General features: G+C 39.9%; 1 protein-coding gene across 4 annotated transcripts in view; it reads left to right on the top strand.

Moving 5' to 3' along the window:
* The window catches only part of VGLL4 (vestigial like family member 4), a 91,018-nt gene that overhangs the window by 53,613 nt on the left and 14,825 nt on the right, over window positions 1-22,580 (top strand). For all 4 annotated transcript variants that reach the window (XM_050904588.1, XM_050904586.1, XM_050904585.1 and 1 more), the window contains one exon: window positions 13,223-13,412. In XM_050904588.1, the coding sequence (XP_050760545.1) occupies window positions 13,252-13,412 (161 nt within the window). In that variant the 5' untranslated portion in view covers window positions 13,223-13,251. The remainder of the gene's footprint in view (window positions 1-13,222; window positions 13,413-22,580) is intronic.

Here is a 22,580-nt window from a genome sequence, read left to right as displayed (position 1 = left end):
AACTATGGCATCTCCTTTGTGGTGGTTTTATACAGAACACATTAAATGAAGATGGAGTGAGGGAAGTGCTGTATGATTCATATAGGACAAGTTTGAACTCAGCCAGTTTCTTGGATTTAGTATAAATATTTATGGCATTGAAGGGGATTTTTTTTTTAATATGCTTCCTTGTGCTCTGGATCTTTTAGATGTCCTCCTCAGACATCTGGTGTGCATTGCTGCTTGTTTAACCCCCACCCTTCAGTTTTCATGCTGTGGCATCTCGGAGAGCTATCACAGTCACTCTGTGGTTGGCGTAAATTAAATCTCATGGAGCCAGCTGGGAGAATGCTGACGTGCACACTTTTCCTGCTGAATACTCTAAAACCAGTGGCTACAGTTAAAGAGGTGAACACTTTGCTCTTGTCTTGCTGTAGGCATCATACTGAGCTATTTACCAAAGGTGTCAAAAATAAGGATTCCAGCATTAGCAATGATGTTTACAGATTCTTGACTGATTTCTATCTCTTGGAAAAAGCTTCTCTTATCAATATTATATAATCAATGTATCTAACTTAGCTCCTCAGCAGAAAAAAAATTAAGCTTTCTTCCTTTAAAAATCCTTAAAAGTCCTAATTTCTAAGACTGTAACTGCTTTGAGGTACATTATGCTTGCCTTAACAGCTAATCTGTGGATGTACTGAGTTTTTCTTTGTAGCACAGTAAGTTGAACACTACCCTATTTGGTTTCAAGTGTTTATCAATGAGTCCATTTAGAAGCAAGTATGATAACAAACATTTTAATACTCATTGTAACATATTTTTATATATATATATATTTTTTTTTTTAATCCTCTCTGCAGGATCCTAGTCCTCACAGAAGCCTAGTTAATTGAACCTTCAGCTACCCCCATGAAATAAATAGTGAACGTTATCCTCATTTACAGAGGGGAAAAAAGAGCTCTAACTGGTTAAAATCACATAGGTCAGGGATAAAGCCGACAGCAGCATTCAAAAGTACCTTGATTGTAATACTTTGCCTTAGCTGCTAAACCTTACTGTGATCTGATAGTAAACAAAAAGTGCTTTTACCTGTTTGTTTTGAGATATGCAAATAAAAATTGTAATTAATCAGCTAAGCAGATAAAAACTCTGATCTTTGAAACTTGAACTGATTATATATGGACTAGATGCTTGCTTTCTGGTCAGCAGTCATGGAGGGAACATGAGCTTTTGGACTAAAATCTCTGGTGACTATGGCTCATCTATAGTGGGGCCCTTCTAAACTTAGATGATGAAACCTGTTTTGGTGGAAGTAGTTGAGTCTTTTAGCTGATACAAGGAATGAGCTCTTACAAAGAATAGTGGGATGGAGGAATGTTAAGTTCCCCCGTTTGAGCCGCAGGACCTCTGCAGGTCTGTTCTTTTGTATTTGAGGCCTGTTGAGTTGCATAAAAAGAATGTGCCCACTGATGCCAGCAGTTAATTTTATATTCTCTTCAGAAGATGAGTTGGGATAAGAAACTTCAATTAAATAGCAGCCCAACTGTGGTCATGCAATGCACAGCTCGGCAAAGGCAAGCTGATAACCCCTTTATGACCTAAAGCAGTGCTTCTAAACCTTTTTAATTAATGCAGTGTCTCACTGCCCCTGAAGTGGCTGTTTGGTTCCATTAAAAACTTCACAGTGGTATTTAGTAGAGTACCTGCTTAATTATGGGGTGGAACATCTTTAATATGTGATGGGGGTAGAGATCTGCAGAAATGTTTAGGATGTACATCATTCAAGTAAAAGGGGGAAGGATTTAACAGACAATTAACTGGGGAGTCATATCATAGTAAAGTAGTGAGAGATTTAATTTCTGGATCCTGTGGAGCTAGTATCATGTGAACGGTGGGTCACAGACATACAACTGACATTTTTTGTTACCTTCGTTTTATCAACCCATCTGCACTTCCCTGTCTTTTCTGTGTTTTGTCAGGAATTAGTTGCTTCTGCAGGTTTGAAATAAACAAACAAGGAGCCTGGAGTTAAGTTAATCAACTTAAGGAGATTCAGCTAAAGACTAGTGGGTATAGGGGGAGGAAGGCAAAGCCCTAATTAAAGCTCTTTGAGTAGTAGAGTGTAACTTTGGTTCTGCTCACCCATTCCAATCCCATGACTGTCAAGATAACTTCAAAAATACAAATTTCTGCTTGTTCCTTGCTTTTCCAAGAGTTCTGGAAAACCTGCCCTCAGTGCCCAGAAAACTGTGAGAAAGGCTGTCCAGGCAGCATGTAATTCTTGGTAGCAAACACAATCCCTCCCTCTATCTTTCCTGCCTTAGCTTCCCCTTGGAGGGAACATTTATTTTAAGTGACCCTGCAGCTTGGCCCCATAGACCACCCTCCTAACGGCGAAATAAACAGTCCAGCTATGATTTAGACAGTGCTCCCATCTATCCCTTGGCACTATAGGGTTGTCTCCCTTTTATCTCTCTGAATCTGACAACCTCTAGCAATCTCAGTCACTGCATAGTAGTGCTGACTATTGGAGTGGGTAGGAGTGTTAATTCAGATCCATTATCTTCAGTCCTTTTGAGGAGGAATTAATAATGTTCTCTGGTACCAGGTTTTTCACAACTGAATCTTCTAGTGGCACAACGGTTTTCAAGCTCTTGTACTCTGTGGTTTCCTAAAATTTTTATGTGGATCACTTTATAGCGAGTTTTTTTTCCCAATAAACTTACTTATCTTAGTTGCATGTCATGAACCCAAGATTAAAAACTGCTGTGTCAGAGGCACAAAATTAATTTTATCTTTTTCCTTAGTGGTGGTGTGTGCCTGTTTGTCTGTTTTGGAAGACAATCCTTTTAGGAACAATGGTAATATTTTGGGTTTTGTATGTATGTTTCTTTATACCAGCATCCATACCCCTGGAGAAATTATATGGGATCCTTTCCTCTCCATCTTGTGATCCACACTGTTCTCTGGGCTTTTCTAGAAGATGAAGCCTTCACAAGTTTTTGGTTGTTAAAACACTACATGTGAACAACAGCTGAGGAAGACTATTGGGTTGTGTCTCAGAATAATACAGAGCCAGTGGGTTGAAGGATCTATATTATCCAACCTTGTAGTGCTTACGATGAGCTTGAATTCATTCTCTTCTACTGGCTGAGGCACTGGCTGGGTCATATCTCAGCCTACTGCCATCAGTTACAGTAAAACCCTGCACATAAGCAGTTGGCAAGCTGACACGTCCTCCTCATTTTCTATGTAAATAGCCTGATCAAAAGACGATCTTGTTTTCATCTGAATGGCTCATGTAGTTTGCTGTTGGATTCCGAGTGCTTGACTGCCCTGCACAGTTGTCATTGCTCTCTTGCTTTCCCTCTGTAGAAGGGATTTTGGAGCCCATTTTGAAGGACAAAGGGATTTTGTTCTTTACAACGGACTCTTTGTGGGAGATGGGTTGGAATTGTTCTGACGGTCTGTGGATTGAAGTCTTCAATATTCTGTACAGCTTGGTTGAAGGGGCTCTGTGTTCCTTAAATACGTGAGTCCATGTCAGACAGGCTACAATCGGGTAGCAGAAAACCAAAACTGAAATTGAAGTTTTTCCCGTGTTCATTGGGCCAAATGTAATTTGCTCATTTCACCTCAGTTTAGGAAGAGATTATCATGTTGGTGACCATGAAGGTGGAGGCAGCTCCTAGTTGTGTGTCCATGTGCATGTGATGATGATGATTAAGGCCTGCCTCCAGTCCCATCTCCTCCTGCCCTGTGGCAGCAGCTTTGGGTATCTGACTGCTTGCCCACATGCCATATGGGGAAAATGCAGTAGCCAAGACTTCTTTGCTTTTTATGGTTTTTTTTTTCTTTTATTTTCCTTTTTTTTTTTTTTTTTTTAAACTTACAATTGTGAGGTCACTTGTATGCTACAAATAGGAATCCAATCAGGGAACTTAGCACTAAGCTTTGCAGGGCTTGCACACAGTACAGTGGTCTAAACAGTGACCCTACTTTTTTTCCAGATCCATTCCGAAGGGAGCCACCCATGTATGCTTATCTTTTACTGACATTTTGAATAGATTTGCTTTTGTGTTTGTATTTTAAAAATACAGCATTTATATCCTCTCTCAAGGGCCTTCTACCTTCCAGGTAGGGAATTTTGGGAAAAATAAAATGGGAGTAAAAGAAGCATTGCTTGAAAGTGCAATATCGGATTTCATGGCTCTTCTAGAAAGCTCATTTTCTCGATGCTCTGAATTTTTCCACATGTAGCAAAGGAGAATAATGTGAGGAAAGGTGTTTGGAGCATGTTTATAGTAAACTACAATAAAAGCTTGCAGTGTATCTAAAAATAGGCTCCAATTTAAGTAAGTGGAATATATTTTTTTTTACCTTTGCATAGCACCTTTTGCTTCAAATTCTTATGAAAGAAACAGCGCACAATTTATTGGCTTTAATTTTAATATGACCCCATTACAAGTGAACATCTCAAAATTAATGTTTTAAGCATGGTTGCCATAGAACATACTGACTGTGCTTATATCCACAAGGGGCACTGATTACCCAGTGCAATAGTCTAGAGTTTAATTTATGTTACAGGGTTATATCTGTGAAATATCAGCCACAGTAGAAGGCGGTGTTTCAGGCCTGAGTATCTACACTGCTGTCCACTAACAGAAGTAGTATCTAAAGAAAAAAAGAGGGAGGGTAGCAAATGTTTTCTGTCTATTTAGGAGGAATTATTCAAATTTGAGCTTTCACAAATTGAATTTCCTATTTGTGTCTCTGCCATTGCATGAAAATACATAGTTGAAGCTATCATTTAGTATGTTGAAATACTGCTTAAGCACCCGATGTAACAATTTTTTCTGTTGTGACCTTGCTGTGACTTTGATTTACTTTTGAAATAGATGGCAGGTCTCCTAGCTTTGATTGTTTCTGCTACAAGACAGGCTAGTCTTTGATCAGTTTAGCTTTGCCGTCTTTTATGTAACACAGTAGGTCATTTAGCTGGGTGACGAAAAACACCTAGATCTGGAAACCACCATCGTTTTGGAAAGCGGGATCTTCAACATGTTGACTTAGTTATATTTCATTCACAGTTTTTTATTGATAGTGTTTTTACATTTTTAGTAAAATCACATTGTCACTGATACTGATAAAAGTAAATCTTTTTATCTGGCAACTTTTAAAATCCACTTATCAGAAATGTGAGAGAATGGCGTATAATAATTTTGCAAATAAATTAAAGGAAGCTGAGTTCTGATGTTATGTTTATTATTTAAACTTTGCATGGTGGTAGTTTTAATTACATATTCTGGAATTATTTTCTATATTAGGAATTACTGTGACCATCAGCATGGTGTTTGTTTCCCGCTTTCTCAAGTGTATGTGTCCCCTAAGCATTTCAGCCAGGTTACAAGGTGAAAATGACAGTGTCTTATCTTGAGGCACCAAGACTGGTGGGACTTCACCTCTCTTCATGGGTCTAGCCCACAGACACTTGCCTAGAATCTTTAGAGATTTCAACTGCACGGAGGAGAAAACATTACCTAGCACTGAAGAAACATAAATGACTAAATTTCAGTGTTACTATACATGTATTTATGGTGTAGGCATACACCAGAACTACTTATAATACTTAACAATGCAGTATGTTTTGCCAGGGAATTAAATGGATCGTATATCATTTTGCTGCCCAGTAAATACGAATGTCATCTTTTCTAAGCAAATACAAGAACGTGAAATTTACTGTTTTCTGTGGAAAATGTAAATGATGTTTCTCCCTTTGTCTTCCTTTCTCTTTTATCTTCTCCGTTGTTTGGGATGCCCTTGTTGGGTCACGCTGTTCTGCACCAGATAAAAATAAGCTGTATCCTTCTACGTAAGAAGTACAATTAGTCTGAGGAGTTTAGCAGTTGTACCTTCGTCAGCTTATTCAGCAAGGTATTATTGTCAGTTTTGAAGTGTCTAACACAGGGCTGTTAGTTGGTGCTCTTTTAACAGTTTCCTTTATGTACCGGTATATTGACTGTCGTGGCTTTTACCTGAACAAGGACTGTGCGTACCTGACCAGATACAGTCACAGAACAAGGCTAGCCAGAGAGTGATGATGTATCTGTGTAGACAGTCCACTATTTTGTAATTGCTTCAGGTCTTGCTCGCGTGCCAAACGCCAGGGCTGGGTGGCCCAAGTACAGCGCCATATTAAGGCACGTGCTGCTTTCTGTACTTGGTCGTACTTGGTAGCTCTGCTTCGCACGGCAGCTTGTCTTTCTTCTATATGAGCCTCTGTCATACATTGAGCAAACATAAAATGATAACTTGTGTTAATTTTCAGACCCTTTTAACTGACTTTAAATGTTTGATACAGGTTTTTCCTGGGAGAGCTGGCAAAAAGGCTCAGAAAGGAGTGCTCTTTGGGAGCAACCCTGCTTCCTGAGCAAAAAACCCATCCTCAGTCTTGAACTGAGGGAAATCCTTTTTTGACGTTGATGTTAACAAGTATTGTAGACATCCCTGGTGCTGTTTATCTGGAGATTAGTGTAGCTGAGCATTGATTGCATTTAAATCTTGTCTGCCAGATAATTGGAATCTTTTCTTTAGCCATAGTTTACATGAGTACAAGTACTCTAAGCAGAAGAAAGGAACATTTTTTAGACTTTCAGCTCAGACAGGTGCTGCAAGAGTTAGCTAAATGGGACATTAGCTTAAAGGGAGATCTGCAAATTTATGAAGTAGTCTCATGCTTTACAATTAGACCTAAGCCTGAGTTTGTTATTGGGTTGGAACTGAACACAGCCCCACAGTCACAACTGTTGAGGTGTAAAAATTGAACTTTGTCAGAGGAAATATTAAGAAGCTCTGCCAGACTGGAGCATTAACATTTATTCCATCCTGCTTTCTTTGTGGCATATCTGCTGCCCTTCTTCTTTCCATGCCATCAATTTCTTGCCTACTTACCACAATCCTTTTTTCAGTTGTTTGTTTGTTTTTTACTTAACACTAAAAATGTGTTAAAAAGCGACTCTCTCAGTTGGTACCTGGTTAGCAGACTGAAGAGAATTTATTTCAATCATAGTTTAAATGGTCAACAGAGACTTTTTACTTCTCTTATGTTTATGAAGTAGTTTGTAGAACTGAAACAGTTATCCATATAAGTCAATTTATGTACAGAGAGTATGCACATGCTATTTTGTACAGCTGTGCTTTTACAATATGATGAGAGAGAATATAAGATGATGTAGTCAGTTTTTCACAGTACATTTGAAGGAGCAAATACAACTACAGTTAGGTTTGGGGAGGCAATTTCGCCATCTCCCACCTGTTGCAATTTAGTGTTTTGTATACAATACAGCGTTTTCAAGACCTATTAAGTTGAAATCTGCTTTAGCCTGTGCTGCTCGGCTCTGATTAACAATATGTGTTTTTTTGAAAGGATCCTCAAGCAAGCATGCCTGCACTCTGCAAGCAATATCACTGTACCTAAATTCTATTCTTTGTGAACGAAAGAGGAGGAAAAAGTGGGTGGAGATGATTGAATGCAGAGGTCACTATTTTATGTTCTTGCTTGCAGTGTCAAGCATAATGTGTCCCTCATTGGCAGGCATGGTCAGATGGAGGAGCCAGAACACAATAGTCAATTCAATCACTGTATTTTGGTTTTGGCCATGGGTTTTCTGGCATACATATCTCTGCACAGTGGTAGCCAGAGCTTGGTTCCAGGAGTAAGTGCTTTTCATATGTTTTGTAAACGGAGGAGAGCCGGCTTTTGCCAATTTTTCTGTACATGTATATGTGAATTTTTGGTTTCTACTAAGTGAGCTTTTTGTCATATTACAAGAAAGTCAGGAAAACGTGTCAGATAAGTGAATCAGTAAGTTGGCTGCTGAAAGAAATCTATCAATTATAATAAAAAATATTTCCAAGATCTAATTTCATAGCAGCGTTTTGTGATAAGGCTGTTCTCATTAATACTGAATTTTTTGTTGTTCCTGTAGTTTGCTGTTTTATTATGCTCTCCAGGTAGGCCTGTTTTTTATACTACAAAGGAAATACAGACTACTGTGACTTTGTTTACAGCATTTGGCAGACTACTTCCCAGAATTAAATCTTATTTAAGCTCAGCATAAATCATATCTTTTATAGAAACTGCAATCCAGAAATAAAGTAGTGGTACAAAATGATGTTTTTAAATAAAGGATTTTTTTGTTAGTTTGAGTGGGGGTTATAGAAATATTCAGCAATTATATAAATAAATATAATTTGTGACTCCTTAGGTTATCTTTTTTCATGAACCAAAGATTTACTACTGAGGAGTCTGAATGGATTAATTCATTTTCTTTGGTCAAGCAAGTGAAGTAAATCTGCCTTAAATCACATACTTTTAAGATTGTCTGTAGTCTATTTCACACAGATTTCATTTCTGGGGAATTTCCCAATTTCAAGGATATCAATCCTCTTACAGTGTATAGTGTGCTGTGAAGTAATACCCAAACTAGGCAGCTGACAACATCTGCAGATTAATTCTGCAGTACTGTATTGTGATTCTTTTGTTTTGATGACTTGTTGAATTGAGTTAATTTGCAGTGACTTCCCTGCTTGGTATTTGATATCTCGAATCATGTGATTTTTGTGCATGAATTGGAATTCTTATGCCATTTATCCCAGTTATGTTGGCACAGACTGACTTCTGTGTTTGAGATAGTGGAAGAAAACATGCAATAGTTGATAAATTAATTCCAATCTATTTGCGATTTAATTGCCTCATGATTGTTAGAATATAGAAATAGAAAATAAAAGACATTTCATTTTATAGTATCCTTTTCACATATATATATAGCTTTTGTGAATGTCTTGGCTTTTCAGCAGAAACGTTTCATACGTCATGAGGGCTAGATTTTGATCTTGAATCAGTAGAGAAAACTGCCCTTGAAGATCTTCATGTACGATTGATTCCTCGGAATGTCTGGCCCTAAGAATGTGAGGCAAGTCATTTTACTAATGAGAGTTTGTCTGCATGGAGGTATCGGAAAAGGTAATTAAAGGTGTAATGCACGTTAATTAAAGTCTGTTAAATGCTCGTGCCCATGATTTTATTAATTAATACAGTGGCCTGAGGTCATGGTAATTCAATCCAAGACTTTAAAGATAAGGACCCTGTTGACAGACACCACAACCGAGGATTTCCCCCCCCCCCCCCAAAGTTATGAAATGTGTCAGGAATTTACTCTCGTGGACAAATCCATTTGTCAGATGCAGCAAGGGCAGTGCTAGAACTTTCTTTCAAGGAGTTTTATTTCAATCTGTTTTAAGGTCTGTATCGTGTCAGTCTTCAGCTGGAAAGACAAAGCCTTTCATTTCTGGATTGTAATTAATGCTCAGATTTTATGCATTAATAGTAGCCAGCGGGAGAGAGGAAATTGGGAGGGGGAATAGGATATGGTAGCCATGTCTTAGTGCAGCCCATACCGAGTTGCTAGGTCAGAGAGGAAGGAAGCTAGCTGCCTAAATAGTGTATATTTTTTTTTCCAGTTGTTGGTAACTCCTGGAGTTCTCAGACATATTTTAAGGCTTCTCTGGTGTCTTGCTATCAAATCCACACTTGTAAAAACATGACTTTTGCTGTTGTGATGTTTGTATTGCGTGGACATTTCAGTAGGGACACAGATACTGCTGACTGAATTGCAAGAGAAACGCAAACAGTGTTGAAGATCCACTGTTTACAGAGAACTATCCTGGTGGTGTATATATCTGAAAAGAGCCATGCTGGTTTTACAAACATTTAGTTTGCATGTGTTAATTTGAATCACTTTCAGCTTAGGCTCGTAAGTGGTTAAAATAAAGAACATTCTTGCTGACTGCATGGACTTCTGTCAACCGAGTGCACTACTGCAGTACTGCCATATAGGCAGACACTACGTCACATTGTTATCTCTGTTTAGCTTGTCTGTGCTTTATCATGTTGCCTAACAGTTTTAATAAAAAAAAGAAAAAGGGAAAAAAAAAGAGACTAGTATGAATAGTTGTAAGTAGAACTATCTGAAAGCAGCAGATCTGGAGTGCCTTACACCAGCTGCTTACTGAAACAAAGAGAAGTATTATGAGAGGCACAATAAATGTGTTTGCTATCTCTGCTTCGAGTTGCAGTGCAGACACAAGCCATCACAGTAATGAATTTTGAAGACTGGAGTTTGGACTTGGGGAATTTTATAAAACACAGTTGTTTTATCAGAGTGTTGTCTTGCCAGCTGTATGATGCGAGTCTGGTTACCATGGAGTGTGGTCAGTTGGGGGAGACAAATCTAGTCAGTAAACCAGCATTTTGTGTGGTAGACTCTGCTGTGGTTTCTCCCTCTCTGGTTTAAATTCAAGTTTGGTAAGGAGGAAAGTAGTGGGGAAAGAAGTTGCCTTTTTATTTAAATAAAAAGCAGTTTTAGCCCTAATCAAACTTACAGGCCACATGAGAACTCCTGGTGCAGTACAAATACAGTATATGAATATGCAGTTTATCCCCATAAACAATGTAGAGATATTTCTCCTCTTGATCTTACCCTGTTATCTGGACTCTTTTGTTTGGTATTGTTCTCTGCTTGCCTTTTGTCTGCAGGGTGGGCTATACAGGATGCTGAGCACCAGCCACTTGTATCTTCTCATGAGGAGGTACTCGGTGCCTTCCAGCCTGTCCTGTGAGAGCTCCTACTGCTCCTACCTGCTCACTGCTGCCACCCGTTTGAACTTTTGTTAATTTGGTTAATTTTGGCCGAATGGCCCTGTGGTGCTGCAGATAAACATACCAGAACTGTCCAGCATATCTGAAGGCCTTGGTGCCCCCTGCATAATTACCACGTTACTTTATGATTCAGAAAATGCATTACCAAATTCGACAGGTTTTAATTAGAAGCCATTCCTTTCTTTGCTAAATTTCTTTAAAATGGCTTTCTTTATGTCTAACATACGATAGCGATAGCATTTTTACCAGATTTTGTACTCAGTCTGGATGTTAATATATAAATGCTGTTGTTACCATCCATATAATAAGATGAATTTTTTTTTTTTTTTTTTTTTTAAAAGAAAAAACCCCATTGAGGTAATTGTATAGTGTCAGGCTCCTAGCCGCTGTTTGGGAAAAAGGAAAAGTTTCTAACTTACAAAATTGGACAATGTCTAGGATTTTTGTCTTTTGTAAACACCGGAGTTAGCTTTACATGGATATTTAAATTGCCCGTGTTCCTGTCCGGAGTTGCTCAGGAGAAGTCAGTAGGAGTTAGGTGCCTACATGGAATTTGTAATTCCTGTAATGGAGTTTTGAGTCTTCAGAAGTGATCTGAGATACTGCAGAGAGAAGAGTGATTGCATATGGGTGGGATGGAAGTATCGTAAACCTTAGTTGATGAAAGTTTATCTTTTCACATTGGTATTAACTTATTTTTTTCGAAGATAGAAGTGAGGGAGATTCCTCACTGACAGAAACTGGTATGGTGTGGTTTACTTCTAAAGTTAAGTACGTTTAGACTATGAACACTGTGTAGGTGGAGGTTTCTACTGGCAAAATATAAAGGCTGAAGAAAAAAATGCAGAAATTTTACTGATACAAAGATTATTTCATGAGAGGTCTTTTTGATAAAAGCTTCTCTGGTGACATTAGAGTGGTTGTGGGGGGCTTCCCAATTAACACTTTGGTTGTTTCGAACAGGAGAGGGTCTAGATGTCTGTCTGGGCTCTACTGCAAATGCTCTCAGTTTTTACTATTTAGAGCTGAGATGGAAAGTTCCTATTTAGGTTTGGTGCCAGAGTCTTTAATAGAAATCATGACTTGTGGTGTATTATAGGTCAGTGTATATTTGCTAGTTTATATTATGCTGACTAAATTGGCAAAATGCTTATTTTTACTGGTAAACATTCAGGAGGTTTTCTCCTCACTCGTTCTTTTTCCAACAAAATAGTATTTGTCGTGTGTGGAATTAGGGCAGCATTTTATAAATCATCTGCCTCAGCGATGATGTGAAAATGTGTGGTGGCATACAAAGATTTCCATTGTCAGGTACCTCAGGGCTGTAGATGGAGTTAACTTTATCCTAATTTTAGTTCTGGAAATTATGGCCATGTAGAAAACAAAATGCTTCTGGCAGCGTAGGAAAAATACAAATTTTAAACTCTAGCAAAAGTGGCTATTTCAGGGATATTACCAGAATAGGTAACCTTGGTTAATTTAGCTCCTCTCCAAGCCCCTTATGAAGCCCCAAAAGCATTTTTTAACATCTTTAAATCCCTATGAGGTCTAACTATGACCTGTGGCTGTAAGGATGTGAGTTCCAGTGAAGTCCATAACTGCTGGTGAAATGCAGCACTGTGCTTCAGGCTATACATTTAGTGAGACATTTAATGGAAATGGGAAAAGTACTGTGGTCACACTTTAATGCATGCTTAGTAACAATACGTGAATGTGTTTATGCGCAAGCTAATTGTATCATTTCTGGAATTATTTATACACAGCTCCCACATGCTGTGAATGGCATTTTCTGATAAGTGTTAGATTATATAAAGTTTATAATCTACTCTGTACCCTACCACCAGTCTGCCTGGTTGAAAATGAGCATTCTTAAAATTGAAATTTTGTGGTTCTTGTGCTGAAGAATTGTGCTATTTTGTTCATTGCTCCAAAGATAGTTTAAAAGTATAGGGAAGGACATTTAAGGACAAACTTAAAACTTGCATCAGCAAGTTCCAATTTTTTCCCTAATTTTTACCTTGCATAGTTATATACCAGACAAGCTTGTTTTGGACAGCTTTTTATAAAAGGAATAATTTGAGAATTTGAACGTTTATTCAGTTTTAGATCTAGAGTATTTGGCATAAATGTGAACTGTAGCCCTGGAATTTATAACCACAACCATAAGAAAAGGAACAAAGCGTATTTCATTGCGAATAGTCATGCTTTGCAGAATGAGGTAATGAAAGTTCAGTGTTGGAATGGCAGCTTGTGAGAAGGAATGCTTCTGAATAAAAATGCTGTTGGGAAAGATGCGTTAGCTTAACCTTTCAGATCATCATTTTTTTCAACTGTTTATTCCAGCATGAAGCTCTAAAGTATGGTTTATGATGCCTTATTTATCTTACAACCATGTTAAATATGCCTGCGCAGACCTGATACCTGGTTGGGAAATTTTTCTGCGAGAATGTTTTCAAAGAGCATGCCGTTTTACCTCTCTTCTCCCTGTCGTGTTCATTCTCACTTGTCTTCTTCCTGTAGGTGAAGCAGCTCTAAGAGGTGAGCCCAGAATGCAGTCTCTCCCAGTATCCTCTGCTCTAACCAACCATCGAACAGGCCCTCCTCCTATCAGTCCCAACAAGAGAAAGCTCAGCATGGACCAAGGGGATGAGGAGCTAGACTGTGAAAATGACCATGTTTCTAAAATGAGTCGAATGTTCAATCCGCATCTGTAAGTGTATTGCTTTTATTACCTCTGGTTCATAGAATTTAGTGCCAGCCTCTTCATTTTTGTGTGTGCTAAAACCATACTGTGTCTAAAACCATGTGCTAGATTTTGCCTTTGTTCCGGTTTGTATGGAAGATCTGCACAAAGGCTGGTGTGATTAGATGGGTGACTTCTTGTTTTCTTTTGTTTTCATACCGCGTGAAGTAACAGGAATTAGCTCAACTATTTATAGTAAAACATATGTATTCACCTTGTAATTTCTAAAGTATTGTTCATTTGTTCTTTGTAATCTGCTCCTTTTGCTTCCCCTGATTCTGAGCGCTCTGTACTCTCTGCTGCTGGGGGTGGGGAAGCAGAAGGAGGGGAAACAGAAGTGCTTTGCATTTTTCTGAGGCCAGGAGATTGTGAGCCAGCTGCTCTGTAGTCTGCCTTGACAACTGGGCAAGCTGCAGTTGTTGCTAAACATTACTTAAAGGATTGCACCGCAGCTCTGACAGTCAGATGTGGAATTTTTCATGCAGGTAAGGTGTTGGTGAGTTAGGTGCGTGTGTTGGGTAATCATCAAATGCCATTCTTGCTGTGTTCTCATTCCTGGGAACGCAAGTCTGGTTGGCATGAAGTACAGGCTTAGAGAATTCCTTTCATTCTTGACTGGAGGAAGTGATCGGAGCGGTTCAGCAGTCCAGGGCAGCCTGATAGCTGTGCGCCTTTCCCTGCTGCCTCAGCTCCTGCAGCCTCTGCATTCCTCGCATTCCACGCTGCTGTGGACTGTTGTGTTCAGTCATAAGATGCGGACAGAGGTATTTGTCCTCAAATAAATCACCATAGTGTTAGTCAGTGGCTGGGCCTGTAGTCTGCAGTCTTGGAATTTGTTACAAATCAGGAATCCAGCACTGAAGTAACGCAAAACAATAAAAGCTCACAAGCAGAGAGACTTCTCATTTACAACATACCTTGTTCTTTCTCCTAAAAACTTAACTATTTATAGTCTTTCTTTGGAGCTGAGAATGCTGGTATTGGAAAGAACCGTATGCTGCATTTCTGTGGCATACATACATGACACAACTGACGAAATTTATGGCATTTTTGAATTGTTATGTAACTTTGTGGGAAAAGGTGTGATTTTTTTTTTTTTTTAAACTCATTTACTAGTGATGAAATAAAACACAGCTGGCAGTTATGTACATTGTAACACTTTATGCAGTGGAGGCCATAAAAATAATGAAGTCTGAACTGACAGACTCATGCAACCAAGGTTCAAAACTAAAATGCAGTTATTTCATGTGATCCCTTAGATATATTCTAAAGCTATCTGATCTTCTCCAGTATGGTACATTTTTACTTATCCAGTATGGTATGTTTTTACTCAATAGATTCTTTCTGTGATTTTGTATATGAAATGTGCATCTTTTCTTCTTACTACAAGCACTGGTTGTCTGCCTAGTGTTCATGTGATGGGACTTAATCTATTTCAATTAAACCATCTACTGCAGATGAATCGTAATCTAAAATAGCATACACGAGGCCATCTTTTTTTCTACTTTAAGTTTGTAAGTTTGATCTGGCCATATGAAAATATGCTTTCAACTGAATATTACAAAAACTCAAACTTTTGTGATATATCTGAAATAGCTGAATATCTGTATATTTCAGATATATCAGAAAAGTTCACAAACATTCTCTGAATTTTACTCCCATTTCCCTGCCACCACCACCAATGCAGTTATTTTTTCGAATGTTTTTCATATTTTACCTCTTTTTCGGCTTATGACATTCTGGTTTAACAATAGAAATGGATTACTCAAACTTTGTGGAACTGTCCTGAAAATTTTGTTTTGGAGATGGGAAGTGTGTTGTAGAAGCTTGACTTGTTTGCACTAAAGAAAAGACAGTAGATTTGGGGAAAGAAATATTTTATGGAACACAATAATGGCAGTCACACTGTAGTGACTTGGGGGTTCTAGAAGTGTAAGTTTGACAACATTCAATTTAGAAAACCAAATCCATAAGAGGTGTGGAGCATAACGTGGAGACTAGATGGTACGGTATCTTTGGTGATAGCAAAGACATTTTTGTGATTTGGACTATGAAGATGAAGTTTAGAGTCTATGGATTTTGAACTTTTCAGGACAAAGTCCCCTGAAAGCATAGGATGGAAGAGTTGGTGATACAAAAACTGGGCATAGCTGCCCCAGTCAATATTAGGGCTACAGACTGCACATCTTTGCCACATAGCGGTGTTTAAATCCATACTCCTCTGGCTGAATGTCTTCAGTTATTCTAAATGTCCAGATGGGCAGATCTCTTTCATTTGGAAGTCAGTGCTTGGAAGACAGAAGTCTTTATAACCACGAGCAGCTCTTGTTCAGACATTTGGGTCTTTGTGATTGCGTTGGTAGAACTGTGAAGCAGTTGTATATTCATCCTCTTAACACCAGCATATTGTGGTTGGAAACATAATTAAATAGGACAAGAATTGTGTGCTGTGGTTCATTACAAATGGTAGAACCTTTTGTTAACAACTTGATGTTAACTCTTAGGTACCAGCACCCTAGCATCTCAGTCACTGTGCTTCAGTGGGAATGAATCCATTTAAATGCTTTGGATATTTTATTAGAAATCCAGTGATGCCAGCCTTTTGTTTGGAAATTGAATTCTTTGAGATGTTCCCTGCTCAGGTGTAACTCCCTGATGTATCTTCTTTGATTAGGTTCTTTGAGTTGCAGTTGGGTATTTTTACTTTTATCATGGAAAAACACAGCTATTGGAGTACGGTCTCTGGAGCAGAGTGAATCAAATGCCCTGGCAATCCTGCTGTGTTTCTAAAATGTGTAATGGAATTCCTGTGCAAAGAACAATTTATCAAAGGCTGTTTTTCAGAGGAGATCATTCTCAGCATTAGGATAATAAAATATACTTGAGACCTTGTGGATTAATTTTTTAAAATCACTATGTGAAACTGCCTACCTTACGGCAGCGTACTGGACTGTATTTATACAGCTTCTGTATTTTTGTGGTTGTAGAGATTACACCCATAAACTCCTCACTTGGGAAAAACGAATACTTCCACCTCAAATTAAAACCTAGGCACTGTAATATGAAATTCCTTTATTTGCATTTCACGCTTTTGTGTATGTCCCTCAAATGTTTTACTTAAAATGCATTTGCTAAAGTATAATCTTGCTGAAGTAAAATGTGCTTTTTGTACCATACTTTATTTTCTGGTGCTTTGTAAAGGAGAAGCAAGCTTATTTTAAGCCTCAAGTTGAAACATGCCTTTGTTTTCATATGACTTCACTAAAATCACCTTGATTTACAGAAGAGTAATTAGGAACTTGATTTATATAAGAATTACAAGCGCTTTATGTATGGGTAAAGTGGCTGGAGAGCTAGACCAGTCTTTCTTAACAAATGGAGCTGCTTTGTTATATTTCCAAGGTGTATTTAGCATTTCGTGGCAACTCCGGTGTAAAATTAACTCTATCTGGGCCCTGTGATGTGAGGGGAATGTGAATGAAGTGTGTTGTACCTTTAAGTAAAGGTCTCAGGCCTGACCTATGTTATGTGGGTTTCTTGTTTGTCAGGCTGGAGGCATTTTCTCATTTTCACAGTTCAGCTGAAAACAAAGGCCTCCTTATCCTTGCAGGGAGCTCTTAAGAGCTGACATCAGCCTTTTCCCAGCGGGCATCGGCTCTGCCGTAAGAGTCCTCCCAGGGAACGGAGGAGTCTGATAGCAGTTTCTTCTCAGGGCATTTTGTTTGCCAAGTAGCAAAGAAAACGGGTGAATGCCAAGAGCACAACGTTTTAATTTTTTTTTTTTTTTTTTTTTTTTTTTTTTAAGAAATTACACTGGGCTGGTTTTGCTTCTCGGATTTTTGGTGGGAACTAGCAAATATGTAACTCCTGACTGCTTTTGGGCAAGGAGCAGTTATGGCTCGTACTTTATACTTGTGGTGTAGCAATTTTAAAAATAGTTTGTATGCTAGCAAATTGTGGGATCAAATCACTGTATTTAAGGTTAAAGTGAATTGATGTCACTGACCTCTTCAAAAGGATTCAGATTTTGTGTTACCGGTAAAATTATATGTGAAACTGGCCGTTTGAATTTGTGTTGGAAGGGACTATTATTTTTGTGCGCTTGTCGAGTACATCTGGCTGAAAGTTAGCATTTTTGGTTTGGGACAAGCAGGCTTGTGAATGGAATATTTTCCCCTCAATCTCTTTGTCACAATTCCCATTTGGTTTGGTGGCACTCGGATTGCAGTGACAATTAATTTCTATATGAAAATCATCTTACGGCAAAAGTTTGCAGCTGTTAAGTAGATGTCTGAGGAAGAATAATCTCTTGATTTGTGTGAATATAATTTGGCTTTTAATGTAATAAAAGAAAGGTCTACACATGAATAAGGTAGTTTAATGTGTATTGCGTAAGATGATGTTTAGTTTTGGGCATAGCCATACAGACCCAGAAGGTTCTGTTTCAAATCCTAGGTTGTGTCTTCACTTTTGTTACAGTGAAGAATCACAGCAAATCCGATCCATAAAGCCAGGCTAGATTCCTGGAGTTTGGAAGCTGCCGTGTATCCTAAGTTTCTTACCATGAATATCCAGTGGAGTTTGCTCACTCTAATGACACTGCAATAGAAATTACCCGCCGTCCTTTTTAGAAAATCTGTCTTAAGCTGTCCTGAAAGTTAGCTGGATTCGAAGACCAGAGAATAATTCAGGTCAGAGCAGGCTTGGGGAGGTCATTTCATCCAGCCTCCTGCTCAAAGCAGGGTCAGCTGTGTCCTCTTCAAGCTTGTAGTAGCTCAAAGCAAGGGATTTTGAGTAAGATCTGAAGTAATCAATAAACGATGCTCCTTGTTAGAGGCGGACTCCGTCACCTTCCTCCTTACCCTTCCCTGAGAATGCAGGGTGGAAATGTTCTGCAGAAAATCAGGTCCCCGTTGTGGTGGAGGCTGGCTCCAGCTCCAAGCAGGGCTTGAAAAGATTTAGAACTGGGTCACAGAGTTAGCATGGGAGTTTTCTGAAAAGTTCTTTGCTGCTAACTACTGCTTTTTTGGTTCCAAACTTCATGTGGTATTAAGAAATATGTTTACACTGTCATTTTATTGTGACAAATTGGAATTGAAAAAAAACCCCAACAAACCAACACACAACTCGGAACACCCAAAATGTCTCTCATGCTTGCAGGCATCTTCACTCAGTTCTCTTGGCACGAATATGCCTTTGAAGTATTTTAGGATTAACCTGGTGTTTTCAAAGCAGTCCCCTTGAAGCTGAAGTCCTCTGTATTGCCAGTGGAACTGTTAGAATGTGGCTCTTGTTGATTACAGTGGACAAAAGATTACAGAGCAGGTTTCAAACTGCTTTTCCTAGTTAATTTTTTTTCTTGTATGGATTGCTTGAATGATGGACCAAATCAATCAGACATGTTTTCTTATTTATTAATGGAGATCACGCACTACACAAAATTATTCTTAAATTGTTTCCAACAACTGTACATTAAATTGAACCTTCAGAGATGGACTTGAAAGAGCTAATAGATCTGAGTTAATATTTAACACATGAGTTTTGCAAAAGTTCTTATCCAAGGGGGAATTTCAGAAAGCACTCAAGTCCCTTTCAGTTCAGGAGTGTGTAGCCAAGCACATGTGAAATGCTGGTTACGAACAGTTTCAGGGCTAAAAATTGATTGATAGCTTATCAGTCCTTCGCAAAAAGACCTGATCTTGTCAAAATTCGCGTATATGTTGAAGTCCTTGGAAAAATGAGGCAGTGTTAGCTCAGGTGTCTCCACTTGCCAACAGAAAGGCTTTGTTAGCTAGCTCCAGAATTCTGCTTTCATACAATGTTCTCCACTTTCATTTTCCTTCTTCTGTAAAGGAGCATAGAACTTCTGTAGTACGTTAGGGCTCCAAGCTACCTTGTGAAGCACAGCGCTGTGTCCCCGTTGTACAGAGGTACCAGCAGCGATACAGGAATCGCCCGCCTACTGGAGGTGACAAGGCGGCCTGTGCGCCCAGGGACCGAACGTGAATCCCTTCAGCCCCCGTGTTGGCTTTTTACCCAAGGGGCCGCTCTTCGTTTTTGTTAAAGGGAAATTTTACGTTGCATAAATTATCATGCATCTACATGGCGAAGTTCAACACCAATCCAAAAGTCTGGTATCTAAGCAAGAGGCAAGAAAAGAACCAGTGACATCTACAAACATATTCTAGATGTATATCCTAACCATATGGAAACAAAGGTTTAATCTTTCTTCTTTTTATTTAACCATTTTCCCAGATGTTTCCTGCAGTTTGACAGATGTACCATTTACTAGAAAGTTGCGCTCTTGAGAATTAGAATGTTATGGACACGGTTGCTATAGACAATGACTCTGTAAGGGTAAGATTTGGAATAAAATGTTACATTAATTTCTAGTTGAATAAGTAAATTTTTTTCCCCAGACTGAAAGTGCTGGACTGGGCAGTCTCCTTTCATTTTCTCTCATGCTGTAATGCGCTACAAAAACACGCGAGCTGGCTTTAACTCATTCCTGCAAAACTGCTGAGTGCTGACTCCAGATAAATGGCGTTATTTCTTCGTGTTGAAAGGTGAAAAGTATTCCTCCGGCTATTTCTAACCATCCGTGGCCATCGTGACGTTTCAAGTAAGTGCCCTAATCGGTAGCCAGGGTTCCCCCCTCTCTCCCCGGCTTGTGGTACCGAGTCCGAAACGGAGTGCGCAGAAACGGAGGGGAAACGAGCGTGCAGGTCGTAGCTCGTGGCTCTGCGGCGCCGCTGGCTTCGTGCTCACGCTGCCCACAGAACGCTCCGGGGGAGGCAGCCGATGGATCTCACGTCGTGTCCCGCCGCCTTCCAGCAGCCCGGGCCGGCTTCCCGCGTAACCGCCTGTGGGAGCTGTGGCCGGAGCGGGGCCGCAGGGCCGGGGCGGGCGCGCGGCGCGGGGGACTCTTATCGTGACGAGGCGGCGGGGGCCGCGCTCCGCGCCTCAGCCGCTCGCCGAGCTAGCTGGTGAGGCCCCGGGCGGGCCGGGGAGGCGGCGGGGGGGGGGGGGGGGGGGGGGGGGGGGGGGGGGGGGGGGGGGACACGGGACGCGGCCGCCTTCCTGCGCCCGGGCAATGCTCACCCTGAGGTTAGTACCGGGCCTTGCGCCGCGGCCCCCGCGCCCGCCGCCTCCCGGCCGGGTGGCGGCCCCCACCCCGCGCTCCGCTGCGGCCGGCTCAAGCGCTGAGGCCGCCAGTGCGGGGCGGGGGCGCAGCCCCGCGGCCCCCCGAGGCCGCCCGCCCCGGGGCTGCGAAGCGGTGGGTGTGGTTCTCGTTGAGGGTTTGCCCCGAAGGGAAATAAAAGGACTTTGCCGCCGGTGAAGTCTGGAGGTTTTGCCCTCCGTTGTTTGACCGCTGCCCCCGGCGGAAAACGTTACTGCAGTCCGCTGCGCTTTGTCGCTGCCGTGATGTTGACTGGCTAGGGTACCCGTGTCCATATTGCTTGACTGAAATCGAGTCGTCCTTTAAATTTCTTACATAACTCTGCTAACACAGCTCCGCTAACACTGTAAACAAACTCTGCAGCTCAGCAGCTCTCCAAGAGTTCTCATTCACAATGTAAATATTGTTCCTAAAATACAGTGGAATGTGAACATAGAACGCAGAGTATGTGTGTCGGGTTATTGTACCTGCAGGCCTGCATATGCATGGGAACTGGATTTCACTCATTTCATTGCGCTGACTTGAGTGTGGAATACCTGATGAGAAAGAAAAAGCGGGGTAGGATGAGTTTGCTAAGCCATGAGAAAAACTTTCCAAAACATCTGGGGAGAAGTCTCAGCACACTCTAATTACTGCTTCATGTAGTCTTTAATGTGGCACAGATGTACAGTTACTGTAAATAATGGAGGAGTCGCATATTACAGTCAAGTTAAGGTCGATTCATATGGTCCTCTCAAAGTCCTGTCTTTAAAGTCCTTGTCTGTCAAAGTTGTTTGTAGCATATGTGTTTGAGCTGTATGGACGTGGCTGACTTCTTGCTCTCGGAATGATAAGGAATGATGCTTTGCGGATCTTTTTGTCACCTTTTTAATCAGTAACTTTTAGTATTCATAAATCAGTACCTTAAAAAGGGGGGAGGTAAAAACCCCAAACATTTTTGCTTGTGATTTGCTTTTCTAACTCAACTCTCCCTTAAATCAGAAGCTGCCGAGAGGATATTGATTGTAGAATTTGATGGTTAACTTGGGCGCCTTAACTGCAGAAGCACCCTTTCAAACACTTAGCTGCTACTGCTGTGGTCACTTTGGTTATCAGCTTTTCAAAGGAATTATTTGACTCTATTGGTATGAATAGTTGTGCAAAATATAATGAAGCTTGTACTGTACTTACAGTGCTTCTAGAGGTTTCAGTAATTCAGATTTTATTAGCAATTACAAACAGTTTCAATAAACTTTTAATGAAATGTTTATTCCTTTTATAAAACAGCCCATGAAAAAAATCTCATTTCTTAAAACCAGTTATTTAAACACCGTTCTCAGTCTAAAGGTCTAAAGCTTCGGGTTGAGAATTTTTGAAATTTCTGTCTGAAAGTGAACTAATGTACTTTCTCAGCTTTTCCTGCTTCACATCAGCTAACGTTACGCTGTGTACCTGATGGACAGAGACCATAATTTGTAAGCTTTAGTGATCCAGGCCCTTTTCCCTCTTTCTCATAAGAACCGTTGAAGTCGGAAAAGAAAGCTCTATAATCCCATCTCCTGACAATTTGACGCAGTAATTCCAGCACTGTAACCTTATTTTCAGAGACTGGCTTGTGTTAAAGCTCTTACTAAATAAACTTGCCATTCTCATGTTGTTGGTATCTTTTACTTCCCGTATCATCTATTTGAAGAAAATGATTAATCTGCTCCTGTACCATAAGATTCTACCTGATGCGGTCTTTTAGGGGATTGAACTAAATAAAATCCCATAAACTTTTGAGAATTTGGGGTTCACAGATTGACTTAAGCTAGTACCCACTTCTACAAAAATAGTTCCATGACTGGCATTGCGTGATGAATGAAAGTATTTTTCCCAAATAAAAAAGTAGAAAATATTGTAAGGAAAACCCCAGAAAATACTATATGAAAATGTAACTGCCATTTTTTATTTCCTCTAACAGTTCTGCACAGTTT

Source organism: Gymnogyps californianus, chromosome 13 (assembly GCF_018139145.2).
Source record: "Gymnogyps californianus isolate 813 chromosome 13, ASM1813914v2, whole genome shotgun sequence".
In the NCBI taxonomy this organism is placed as follows: domain Eukaryota; kingdom Metazoa; phylum Chordata; class Aves; order Accipitriformes; family Cathartidae; genus Gymnogyps; species Gymnogyps californianus.
This window is presented reverse-complemented; position numbering and strand designations above follow the sequence as displayed.